This window comes from Andrographis paniculata, unplaced genomic scaffold (assembly GCF_009805555.1).
Source record: "Andrographis paniculata isolate CXL003 unplaced genomic scaffold, ASM980555v1 Contig66END, whole genome shotgun sequence".
In the NCBI taxonomy this organism is placed as follows: Eukaryota; Viridiplantae; Streptophyta; class Magnoliopsida; order Lamiales; family Acanthaceae; genus Andrographis; species Andrographis paniculata.
Window position 1 is genome coordinate 1,829,278 of NW_026137602.1, and position 13,743 is coordinate 1,843,020.

General features: G+C 38.2%; 1 protein-coding gene across 2 annotated transcripts; it reads right to left on the minus strand.

Moving 5' to 3' along the window:
* Window positions 1-556: 556 nt before the first annotated feature.
* On the minus strand, window positions 557-4,120 carry LOC127263147 (L-Ala-D/L-amino acid epimerase). 2 transcript variants are annotated; one of them, XM_051292128.1, is made up of 7 exons: window positions 3,513-4,119; window positions 2,060-2,170; window positions 1,749-1,965; window positions 1,310-1,643; window positions 1,142-1,203; window positions 991-1,063; window positions 557-850 (listed from the first exon to the last, which is right to left on the minus strand). In XM_051292128.1, coding segments are annotated over exons 1-7 (1,284 nt in total). In that variant the 5' UTR covers window positions 3,999-4,119; the 3' UTR covers window positions 557-849. The 2 variants fall into 2 exon arrangements, with proteins under 2 accessions (XP_051148085.1, XP_051148084.1); XM_051292127.1 differs by lacking the exon at window positions 557-850 and having other exon boundaries at window positions 987-1,063; window positions 3,513-4,120.
* Window positions 4,121-13,743: the final 9,623 nt, after the last annotated feature.

Consider the following 13,743-nt stretch of genomic DNA (forward strand, 5'->3'; position numbering starts at 1 on the left):
CTATTCAAATATAAAATTTTTATTATCAAATCCAAATTCAAAATCCAAAACCTCAAACAAAATAGAAAATTTTGGATTAGTTTCTTTAATATAATATTGGAAAAAGTACCAATACTCTAAGGGTGTGTTTGTTTGGGAGTTTGAATTTTGAATTAGAATTTGAATAGTAAAAATTTTGAATTTGAATAGTTGTATGATAGTGATATAAATAGGTGTTGATGTCATGTTTTGAATGTAAAATTGATTTTTATAGGTGTTTGATTTGATGTTTTGGGGGGGGGGAAAAAAATTGGATAAATAATGTAAATCCAATCCAATCCCTCAAACAAAACATTGCCCAAAACTTCCTAATTTCCAATCATACAAAAGCAAATTACATTTGAAGGACGGGCATCACTTTCAATCATTTCGATCATTTTTTACACTATTTATTTTTTTTTAAAAAAAATAGCACATCAAATACACATTTTTCTACCACATAATATCAAATTAAATACTAACTCTTTATTTTTTCAAACTTTCAAAATTCCAAAATCCTCAAAAAAAACCTCTATCAAGTAACTCAAAAAACAATATATCACCATAAAATCACAAACAACATTTCATTGCCAACTCAATACGAACTGAGCTGCAAGTAAGTTCATCAATACAGTAATTTCAAATTAAATATACTCATCCAGCGAGTAGTTTTAGTCTCAACAACTCTACCCACCCTACCCTTAACAAGACTACTTCACCAATCTTCAATCGCCCACATCAAACGTTACACATGCATAAGTAGAATGGCAAGCTAAGCTAAGCCATAGCCGCATGGATTTACCAGATGAAAGTAAGACTTGTCGACGGTTGTCTGAAGCAACCAACACCAAGAGCACGAAAGACCACATAGATCACACCAAAAAGTGCATATGTTATGTCACATGTTTCGACTCAACACACCTTATTAAAAAAAAAAAAAAAATGTCACATGAATTCAAGATTAGTACTTACCATGCGATATTATCCCAATGAAGAAAGCCACCGTGACCTCGAGAGTTAGAGAACTTGTAAATTGGACCCGAAACTAGACATATAACATTCCCAAGTTAGTGAACAAATTGAAAGAGATATTATTGTATGTAGTACCACCAGGATCTAGTACCTTCGTAGCCCTCAAGAACAGGATCCTCGGCTAATAACAGAGGAGTATCGAGGTCAATGAATCTGCAAAGAAAATGTTACAAGTTACTGCCATGTAACAATTATTGCAAGATATGGCATAGTTTAATTGCTAGATGTTTTACTTTAGGCAGCATAGATTTTTGCTTACTTGAAGCAACCTAGGCCGGCTGCCAAATGACCAGCAAAGCCCATAGCAAGTCTGGTTTCGACCATACCACCGATCATCAAATCTAATCCAGATGCTCTTGCTAAGTCGATGACTTCAAGGGCACCCAACACTCCCAATTTGGCGAGCTTAATGTTGACTACATGTGCAAGATTTTCTTTCACGATTTTATGCACATCAGCCAAGCTACGACAGCTTTCATCAGCAGCAACAGACACCCCATATTTGCTTTTAGCAGTATGGCTAACACGACCAAGACCCTCCCAATCATCTCTATGAACAGGTTGCTCAAAAAGAACTGGTGTTACCTCCATCTCTGCAACACAAAAAATCGAAATAACATAATTAATATATGTATGTCATAAGAAAATTTCTGGTTGGAATGATACACAATGGATTGAACTCATTGTGTATCCCTTACCATGTAACTTTTCCAGAACTTGAATGGCTTCATCGGAATTATAACCTTCATTGGCATCCAAGACAAATAGGCAGTCTGGATGGACCGCTCGTATTGCCTGAAGCACCTGGATGTCACCGGTTAGGTTCTTCCCGACTTTCAGCTTCAAGGTCTTGAATCCTCGACTGCGATACTCTGAAGCCAGCTCTGCTGCTTCAGTAGGGGAAACTATAGGAATCTATACATACATTCAGGTTATTAACCAACAATAGAGAGAGATTAATAGTTCCTTCAGACAGATTTTTACTTTTCCAATGACAAAACTAACTCACTGTTATATCGGTTGTTATTGTATCAGAAAATCCACCGAATAATCTCCTCAGAGGTACTCTAATGCTGTTCGCCACAGCATCAATCAGTGCCATTTCAATTCCTGCTCTGACCTTCATCAGCAGACAATATACAATAAGCTTCAGAGTTTGTTTCAATAAGTTGCCTTTGCTCTAATCTTGACATCATTTCATGTTTCCCATTGCAATTTCCAACTATCATTACAAAATTATGACTCTCGAACTGCAATTATGAAGCACATTCAAGGTAAGGTACAAATAGTGCCAAATGTTTTTGGTAAATGAGATCCATGACGTATTCTCTGTTAGTAGTTAACATTTCATATCAGTTGATCTCGGTAAAGGCAGGGCAGAGCAAGTTAAAATGAGGAATTAATGGAAGAAAGGCATTTAAACCAATCAGCTGATAACTGATGACCAAAATTTTCTTTACCTGAGTCTAGCATGTACATTACTAAAGTTTCAGTATTTACAGCATCCTTATTGTCATCTACACTTTATGTCAGCAAAGATAACATATGCAGAGAAAAATTCAGTAAAATGATACAACGACATAGATTATAGTTGGATTTATTGATGCTCTTACATTCCATGAAACTTTCAGGCTTCAGCAAAGCATATGTGAAGTTCTCTAAACTGACAAAAAAGAGATGATCATGAACATGCATGTATTCTTACGAAAGTTCAACTATCCAGGTACATGAAAACGTAATCCCACAGACAAAATACAAGGTTGGATCATCACAGATCGACAACATGTTTTTGAGTGAGGATGGCCTTTTTACCATTCAATCATCCTGTTCTTCCAGATCGACAACAAAGTTGTACTGTATTCGCAGAGTGAAGCAGCACTAACTGCACTTCAATCACTACACTCGACTTAGAAATCCCTAAATCTTCATCAAGAATGACATGAAAACATAAAACGCAAAGCACAGTATATTATGCAGAACAAAAAACGTCCCCATAGGCAATAACCACTCAGAACACAGAAATTGTTAAGAAAGATTTCTTGAATTTTCAAGGACACAGAAAAAAGAAAGCACAAAGCATAGCATTTTATGCAGACTCCAAAATGTCCCCAAAAACACACTCGCAACAACACAATTTGCACGAGAGATTCCTCAATTTTTCGAAGACCAACTTAGATACCACTTCAAAATCTTTCGATCTTATTGTAGGGAAAAAAAGTAAATTACAACAGTAAATGCACAATCAATACAAGAAGCAATAACAAGATCAGTACAATGACTCAAACTGAGTTATGAATCCCACGTTCAAAATCCAAATCCAATCATTTATAGAATCGAATTAAGGTAAAAAAAAACTTTAAATCAATTAACCCATGATTGGAGTCAACAAAACCAAAGCTTATCGACCAAAATACAGAATCAAAGGTGGAGGCGAAAATATGAAATTGGATTCAACAACTCACCGAAGCAGATGAGTGACCGGAAAACATCCGATTAATCTCCGTCAAGACGTGGCCAAGAGTCCCCCCGGAACTCCGCTCCAGGAACGAGCAAGCTTCCGCCACTTTGGCAAGAGCAGTCGGTTGATCCTCCGCCGTGACGTGCGGAAGCACCGGAGACTCCCCCCACCCCACACACCCATTCCTCAACTCAACTCGAATTGCGACATTCTCCACTCCCTCCAACCTCGAAGATGCTATCGTGAACGGCGCGATGAGTGGAACGTCCAGCGGCCTACCCTCCGCCCTCTGCACATCAACAGTAAACGTTTCCATCAAATTCCTGAATCCGACACACGACGCCTCCGCCGCCGACGGCCGCGCCGCGGCCATACAGGCCTTGATGGATCGCGAGGGCTTCGCAAAACCGTAGATGGCGGGGAAATCAGAATTGATTCTGGAGAATGGGAGACAAAGAGATTGCAGCGGCAGGGAGGTGAGTGAAGCCATTGATTGGAGTGGAGTGCAGATGGCCGGTGCGGCGATTGGTTGGTGCGATGTGACGGCCGGCTGCGGCCATAGTTAATTAGTATTTGGGCAGGCGGTATGCTCTGCTAAACTGTGGATGCCTCAACTAGAAACCATTTATTCATTAATTTATGTAACACCTTTTGTCGTTTTCCCAAATGGCAAAACTTTCGCCGTTTTAAAGTTGTCTCCGATTTAGATCCATGGTTCTTTTTTTTTTTCTTTTTTTTTTTATGTTTATTAGTACTAGTATTATTTTTTACTTTGCATGTGTACTTATACTTCATTGAAATATTCTCAGACAATATATTTTAGAGTTATGGTACCATTTTCTTAAAATATTATATGTTTGTTTTCTTTTATAAAATATCATGCTTCCTCCGTCACGTAAACATAGTTTTAATTGGGTTTAACATAAAATTAATTGGTAAAAAATATCGATGATAAAAGATTTTTTTGCTCTTGTGGATGCATTAGTGTAATAAATAGTAATAATTGTATAATAAAAATGAAAAAATAGACATAATTATTATTTATAAAAATAAAACTATTATTTTGAAATAGACAAAAATGATAAACAAAACTATATTGTATTGGAAATTAGGAAATATTAAATACAAAGTTTTATTTAAATTTTTAAAATTTTTAAAAATCCATTGTTTAAAAAGAATCTATTCCTATACTTATATTTTTTAATTTTTTATGTTAAAATAAAGTTATATAAAAAGCAAAATTGAACAAAGTATTAAAATTCGCCAAATTTTCTATATTTTCAAAACTAGAGCCAAACGCCCTTAAAAACTTATATCTTACTTACCGAACTTGTACATGCCAAATATGATTTTCAAACTATTTATTTATAAGCCTTAAGATACATTAAAAATAAAGTACTTCTGAAATCACGATATAATGTAACGAATATTGTGTGTATTTCTGTTAATTTTATATAAATTTATATTATCTAATTACATACTTCAAAATCATTTCACTATACCAAAACAATGTCAAGTTATGTGTTTGAAATTTTTATTTATGTACTGAAATCCGTTACAGAAAATTAAACAAAAAAAATAAAACAAAACCCTAATAAAATCCACCATCCGAAGTTGTGGCTTGGTTATTTTTTCGAAACTCATTCTCTCCTACATTGCCTTCTCTGTTGAACTTTCCGCCATAGTAATTGTCGTTGAGCCTCCTCACATAAACTTTCGTCGCCATCGGAAGTCTCCACTTGTCTGCCAGAGCTCCGTTCCCGTTCGAGATGCCGAAAAAAACCTTCTCCCTGAAGTGGAGTTCAAAAAATTAAGTTAATATTTTTGTTTTTGGTAGGATCAAGTTTTTTAATTTATGATATGCTTTGATTTATTTTATTTGTGTCTCATTTGGGTTTGTACAAGCTTTGATGACGGGTCATTTTACTTTGACATTGTATTGCACCATCAAGTCGAATATGAATTATTTTAATGTGTTTGAAATTATAAATGATCTTGTTGTCTTTAGAAGTACATTTACTTGCATTTTTCTAGGTTTATATTTATAGTAAATTGATTGGGATGTGACGCATGCGGTGCTTCTTGTTTTCTTCAAGTACCGTAGGCAAATTATTTCTTTTCGGGTGATTTTTTAAGTACTAAAGGTATTTGACGATGTCTTTGTCATGAAGTTGGTTATAGATGTATCTATTTTTGTCGATTAGTAAAATTTTGTTTGTTCTTTATATTATTTTGGAGTGTCTCTCATTACCTTTAGTGTACTTTGACTGTTAATTCATATGTCTCAAATAGAAGATTATTTACCTTCGTAGTTATTCCAAAAACTTGTGTTTGTGATAGGTATACTCATGAAGACATATTTTTGCTTTAAAATGATGACGGACCCGAAAAAAATACAAAGGTCTTACCTCCAGATTCTTTATGCGTTTCTTTTATACAAAGATGACTAAACTTAAAAGATCGTTACAGATACCAATGTGAGAGTCTTGACTATGGGCCACTTGTATGCATATACGCTGAGAGCTACCCTTTATACGATAAAGACCATTATCCACCGGGTGGTTGGGCATCTGAATTCGATGATGTCAAGGTTTGAGGGCTAAAATTGCTGCAAGACTTTTAACAAAGGGCAACGGAGGATCTGTCTAGTCCAATCTGAATATTTAGAATGCGATTTGTTACAGTCGAATTGATGAATAGCTTAGATTTGAGGTCAAGTAGGGGTACTTATCCATTAATGTTATATATTGAAGTAGACTTTGCTAATCACTGACTATTTTAAATTAGCGCATGATATTTTAAGAGGTTGTTTATATATACTTGCATTTTGGTTATGTATACGTCTGTATATATTATAGATAATCTAAATTTTCTTATATATACCTCTATATGTTACTTGGACACCCAAATCACGTGCGCAGATATATTGGATGAGAACAGGTACCCACAAAAGTAAATAATATACGTCGGTTGCAAAAATTTAATGATTGAGTATCGACAAACCCCTAGACCGAGACCACATACCCCCATAGTGATATTTGTACCTTCATTTCTAATTTATGTACCTATGAACTCATTGAATCTACTCGTACGAAGGAATATGATATATAAGTAATTTTACCCGGAATCTACGTACATTGAGAAGATGTGTATTCACCAAATAGTTCTGAAAGCACCGATGGACCGATGACGAGTCCACATCAATGACTAATATGTTTCCTATATTGTGGGAAAGTCTAATATGTCTCACAATTATTATTTTCAATCCCTTATAGTCCATTTACTCTCATTGGGTGTTACTTCTCACTCTCATAAATGTTTAGACGGACAATCACATTACAAAGAACGTATTAGGTCATCGATTATCCAATGAGTTCAATATATCTATTGCTATAGACCATTTCAACATATTTTATTTCATATCTACCCTAAGTGACATTCTTCATCCACCATTGAATGCATGAATATGTTCTTTTGTATATCGTCTCGAAGTATTCCCTATTCCATACTCACTGTCCAAGAAGTGGATATGATGTAATCAACTCGTAGTTATTTGATCTAACAACAATCATTGACAAATTTTGGCCTTGTTGGTTGAATACCCGTGTTCACATTAATAATACTTGCACTCAAATATGAATACCTTCATATGCAAAGATGCGCCCGCTTACTCGTACTATGTATACCACCGGTATTAATGAATATACTTTTCAAACGTCATCGAAGGACCCCTACACGTGATTCAATATTAATGTAATTTGAGATAAATGGTGGGAATACGCTATAAGTCATGTTATACCATAAGGAGTATTTCGGGGACACAAAGGACCTCTGAATTTAATAAGCCAAGCTCTATATCGTTGTTGATAATTTTTATCCTTAGTCATATTTTATACAAATACAATAACTTTAATGTATTTTTGTTGTGAATTCGCATACCTCTATATACGACTAATTTGCAATTAATTTGTAATGATATATACCCCCACATATTAGTTGTGTACGACGAGGAATATAAGAGAAATATCATCTAATTTTGAAATCATTCAATAGTGGTCTTGTACAAATATCTCCGTTCAATGTACAATCAGTCAAAAATAAAAGGAAATTCTTGTCATATGAGGAAATCAGAAATACATAAGATAAATCATCCTTGCAACTTCATCGGTTATGTCATTGGCGACCACATTTTTTAGATTGTTTTACCTGTTGTGATTTAAACCGTCTTTTTTTGGCCGACATGGTTGGATAGATGTTTTAGAACGAATTATCTTTGCCTGGGGTTATTTTGTGCCACATCCATATCATGAGTCGGCACCGAATTAATGGGTTCTTCGTAAATAACTTTGTTGAAAACGGACATATATCGTTTCTTGTGGTTCATCGGATATATCCGCATTCTATATAAGAAATGTAATTATTTTGTTACACATATCATAAAAATATATGAATTTAATTATTTTGTTGCACATATCATAAAAATAAAACATATATTCTACGGGTGTGTTTGCTTAGGGGATTTGTCCCCAAATCCACTATTCACTATTCATTCAATTTTTCTCCCAAAAAATATCAAATCAAACACCTATTTTTCATTTTTTATATTATACTAAAAATCAATTTTACATTTAAAATATCACATCATACAACTATTCAAATTCAAAATTTTTACTATTCAAATCCCAACTCAAAATCCAAACCCCCAAACAATACCTATGTGTAAAAGTTATCCACTAAGTGCTTGAGGCAGTATCCAAAACAACGTATTCTTTTCAATTATACCGACTATCAACGTGAAGAAAAAACTTTAACCTCCAGCAAAATCATTCACAATTTTCATTATTTTCAGCACACGGCTGCATAACAACAAGATTTTATGAACCATAAATTTAAAAGCACATGTAACATATATCAAGGTTCATACATAAATAATCGTAGTACATATCAACCAAACCAGGGCATTTTCAAAGAAATAAAACATACAATATCAGACAACATATATAAGATTAATAAATATATGTATACTCCACCAAATAAAGATTTTGTGTGAAAATGCCCACACATACTACCATTAAATCGCAACATCTCTCTTAAAACTTTTTTCTATACATATTGTCATATATTGTAAAAGATTACCACATACTGCAACAAATAATCTCAAACAACGCACAATCACCAAAGGATTAGTGAAATAATAGTGAAGATAAACGATCATACCGTAGTTCCGATCTTCGTCTTTAGTGAAACATGGGTAGGATCGATCGTGAGCTCTAACAACACCATTGTAATCAACCAAAAAAATGATCACAACAAAAGAACATTTGAAATCGAAACTTTCTCTAACCAATGTTTTCCTTGTGCGAATTAAACCTAAAGGTTGAAATTTGGATTCGGTAGCGCCATCGATCACGCGCGAAAAAAATAGAATACTGGACAGAAGCTGCTTCGCGCGAGAATAACATAACAAGGAGAGAGGAATATCTAAAAAAAAAAAAAACTAAATTTTGGAAAGAGGTGAGGGCAATATTGTAATTGAGCTTTGGAGTAGGAAATTAATGTTAATAATTATTAAAAGTGGGGAGTGCAGTGTGTGTAATGTGTGAGTGGGGACTGAATTTTGTAATGAAATTTAAGAATTGAAAATGAGATTTTATTTACGAAAAATAGTAATAAACTTTGAACTAGGGCTTAGTTTTTAGGCTCAGCCCCCAATATCACCCAAGAATAACCAAATCGACACACAACCACTCAAACACGACTAACACAATTGAATTGGCCCTAATCTTTTGCTAAAACCCAAAACAAACCCCACAGCAAGATAAGATGGCTTACGGAACACAATCTATGGACAAAGAAACACCACATAAACAATCAAAGCCACCAAGACAAGAAGCAACCCTTTGCAGCTCGTAATCATCAAAACATGGGTAAGTAACCACGCTACAACCTCCACAGATCAAGAGCAACAGCCAAAGAAATTGTTGTCGTAAAAAAATTGCCACCGAAGGCTTAATCGGAAAAGCCTGTCAGAATTGATTTTATCGTAGGGTTCCCCGGCCTCCTCAAGAAAGGATCTGGGCTATCTCGCGATAACCGAAAAATTAACAAAGAAAGAAGGTAAAATAAACAAGAACGAAGCTGAAAATTAAATTGAAATTAATCGAAGAAAGCTATAAAAATTTTGAAAATACTGCGGAAATTAAATTGCAAAAAAAAAAAAAAATTAATGTTGAAGAAGATGAGGTGCCCTCTCACGGCGTCTTCTTTTTCCTTTTATTCTCTAAACCTTGTTCGGATAAGGTTTACTTCCTTATTTTTCTCCAACCTCCCCCAAATCCTTCTCACTTTCAAATTATGCTTTATCCGTTTCTCCTTTGACCAAGTATCTCACTGATTTAGGCCTTCTTGTGGGCCTTGTTTCTCCCTAGGTCGGGCTCCCAATATGGATTGGGCTTTATGGTTGAGTTTTGGAGTGTACAAATGCCCCCCATAAAACTATCTGGGTATAAAATCAATTTGGTCTCCAGATAGTTTTGTAACCTTCTGAATCTTGGTCCGCGCGTGTTGTCCCATATTCTTGGAATTGTCTTCCAGCCCCTTTCTGATAATTGAGATCAATGCTTTATTCGTCGCTTCAGCCTGTCCGTTAGCTTGAGGGTAGTAGGGGGAAGAATGGAGCAATTGAATTCCATATTGAGCCACAAACGCCTTGACCTTCGTCCCCATGAACACTGTACCCTAATCGGTAGTAATAGTCTTGGGGATGCCGAATCTATGGATGATATTCGCCTTGATGAAGCGTATAATGTGGCTTTACTGCACTTTGACGAGTGGTATGGCCTCCGCCCATTTCGTGAAGTAGTCGGTGGCCACGAGAATAAACGAATGCCCTTTAGAAGACGATGGATGTATCTTTCCAATCACGTCTATTACCCAACCCAAGAAGGGCCAAAGCTTAACAATCGAATGGAGTTCCTCTACGGGGATTTGTCAGAGCGGTCCATGGCGTTGACAGGCCGGACATCCCCGTGCATAATCGATGCAATCCTGCGATATCCGCGGGCAAAAATAGCCATAGCGCAGTATCGTCCATCTCATCGTAGGTCCAGCTCTATGTGCTCCTCCGATGCCTTCGTGGACTTCTGCCATGGCCTTTCGTGCTTCTTCGTGCCCTATGCAGCGCGCCAGCGTCCCGTCCGACCTTCGTCGATACAGTTCCCCATTGATTTGAGTGTATTTCATGAGTTGATATCATTCGGCTTTTATCGTGACCTTCCTGGGGTCGGGTAACCCTTCCAGTAAGGGGGTTCGCCAATCCGGACTTGGCCTATCGACCTGTGAGCATTTGCCTTCCCGAGGTATGTGTCTCCTTCTGAAACCGGACGCCTACTGCGCCAAATCGTTCGCTTCAGCATTTTCACCTCGGGGTATATCTTCTAAAACTACGTCTGTAAGCTGCTATAGAAGACTATGGACTTCGCGAAGAAGAATCTGAAGTTTCGGATCTCTACACTTGAACTCTTTAAGGGTCTGTCGGACAACTAATTGAGAATCCTCGCGGATGACAACCTTCCTGACTTTTCGGGCCACGAGGAAGCGTAAAGCTAACAGTAAAGTTTCATATTCAGCCTGGTTATTCGTAACGCCTTGCGGGAGTTGGTGCGCGAAACGCCACACCTCTCCTTCTGGGTTATGGATTATCACACTTGCTCCGGCTGCCCCCATGGTGCTAGAACCGTAGAAAGCTACCGTCCAGGGTTCCACCCCTACATAATCTATCGCTGTGGCCTGAACCATCCCTGGATGTTCGGCTAAAAAATCGACAATGGCCTGTCCTTTGACGGCCTTGAGGGGCTGATATGTTAACGAGAATAATGTTAATTTTAGTGCCCATTTAACCAAACGGCCCCGAAAGACTGGCCTGTTTAGCAAATAGCGGAGGAGATCAACTTTACATATAACCATAGTTTCGACAGGCAATAGATAATATTCTAACTTTGTACAGGCATTATATAAAGATAAGCAGAGTTTTTTTATGCCTGAATATCGAGTTTCGGCCTCATTTAGGGTCTTACTAAGATAGTAAACAGCACGCTCTCGACCTTCGTTATCATCCTGGGCTAGAAGACGACCTATCGTATCGTCGGTCGCAGCTATATATAGTTTTAACCCTTTTCCACGGATCGGCGGCATTAACACCGGCGGAGATGTTAACGCCTGCTTGATCTGATCCAGAGCTTGCTGCTAGGCATCTCTCCATTCGAATGCGTCTTTCCTCCCTCGCAATAATGTAGAGAAAGCTTTCATCCTGCCAGCGGCGTTGGCGATGAATCTCCTCAAGAAATTGATTTTTCCCATCAGGCTTTGTAATTTCTTAATGTTGCGAGGAGGCCCGAGGTCTTGGACAGCCTTAGCCTTGTTTTTATCAATCTCGATACCCCTTTGATGCACCAAGAACCCCAAGAAATTTCCTGCTTGTACTCCGAAGGCGCATTTGGCCGGGTTCATCTTGAGGTCATGCTGCCTCATTCGCAGGAAGGCTCTGCGAAGATCCAGTAAATGATCGGCGAAGACTCGGGACTTCACGACTACATCATCTATATACACCTCCATGCTAGTGCCAATCAGGTCGTGAAAATTGACATTCATGGCCCTTTGGTAAGTGGCTCCGGCGTTCTTTAAACCAAAAGGCATGACTATCCATTCAAAGATTCCGATTGCCCCAGGGCATCGGAAGGCCGTTTTATGAGTGTCTTCTTCGGCCAAGTATATTTGATTGTATCCCAAGTATCCATCCATGAATGATAAGATTTCATATCCCGCCGTAGAATCTACGAGCATATCGGCGATTGGCATTACATACTCGTCTTTTGGAGTTGCTAGGTTGAGGTTCCGGAAATCAATGCAAATGCGGATCTTCCTATTTTTTCTTCGGCACGGGCACAATATTGGAGATCCATTCTGGATACCTGCATGTTCGAATGAAATTAACCTTAAGAAGTTTTTCGATCTCCTCTTTTACCTTCGGCAATAGTTCTGGGTTGAAACGCCTAGGGGCCTGCTTATGGGGGCGGCATGAATTCTTGATGGGTAATCGGTGTTCTACCATCCTTCTTGACAACCCTGGCATCTCATGGTAATCCCATGCGAAACAGTCTCTGAATTCACGGATCAGAGCGACCAGTTTCTCTTTTGCGCTGCCGTCTAGTAAGGTGCTAATCCTCGTCATCCGTGGCGCTGCATTACTTCCTAGGTTAACCTCTTCCAGAGGATCTTGAGCTTCGAAAGAAAGGGTAGCTTTCTGGATTGGCGGCTGAACATTTTCTTCATTTTGATCATACGCAGGCGGTTCGGGAACCGCTCCTGCCTGCTTATCAGGCAATCGGGTGGCCAGATCACTTCCTTGTATAAATGGACAACCTGATCTGCCTGCCCTTGCCTCTCACTCTCGTATAATTAGGTTGTCAGACATGATGACTGCCTGCATCGTCGGGCCGTTCGTCGGCCTCTATTGTGATTTCGTACCCTTTTATGGTTAAATTACACTCATTCCATCTCTCTGCGTCCTCCAGCATCATAGAAAGTGGGTAAACTTCTGGAGAATAATACACAGCTTCGGCCGAATGTACTTCCATATTAGGATTGGTTTCGGCCGCCACTGTTTCGACTTGGTTCCCATTCCAAAACATAACTTTTTGGTGGAGAGTTGACGGCACACATTGAGTAGTATGAATCCAGTCCCTCCCAAGAATGGCTGAATAAGTCGGCTTTCCCTCGACAACAAAGAAGGCCATCTGATATATTCTGGTTCCAACAGTCACTTTTGCCACTAAAATGCCCGCAGCCGAATGGGCATTGCCAGTGAAGTCGGTCATCCGTAATGACGTTGGAATTAGATCGTTTCGAGTTTTCCCTATTTTCCTCAAGGTGGGCAAGGTCATGATGTTGACTGATGCCCCTCCATCAATCAGGACCTTGCTGACTGTTTTTCCGTCGAGGTAAACAGTAAGGAACAATGGTTTAAGGTGCCGTGTATCCTCGTCAGACAATTTCTGGAAAACCACTGGGTCTGGAAATTTTTCCAACATGTTCGGCTCTTGTTCTGCCCAGTACAACGGACCGGCTTCTTCCAGCAAGACGTCTCCCTTGAGGAAATCAGGCTGATACGAAGGTGCTTCAAATTCCTGAGGTAACACGCCCATGGTCCCAATCTCAAGGTCTTTTTTATGTTGTTT

Coding starts and splice junctions, on each gene's coding strand:
- LOC127263147 (XM_051292127.1), bottom strand. CDS start 3,998: ATGGCTTCACTCACCTCCCTGCCGCTGCAATCTCTTTGTCTCCCATTC. Junction 1,966..2,059: donor CAATAACAACCGATATAACA/GTGAGTTAGTTT, acceptor ATGTATGTATAG/ATTCCTATAGTTTCCCCTAC. Junction 1,064..1,141: donor TGTTCTTGAGGGCTACGAAG/GTACTAGATCCT, acceptor TTATATGTCTAG/TTTCGGGTCCAATTTACAAG.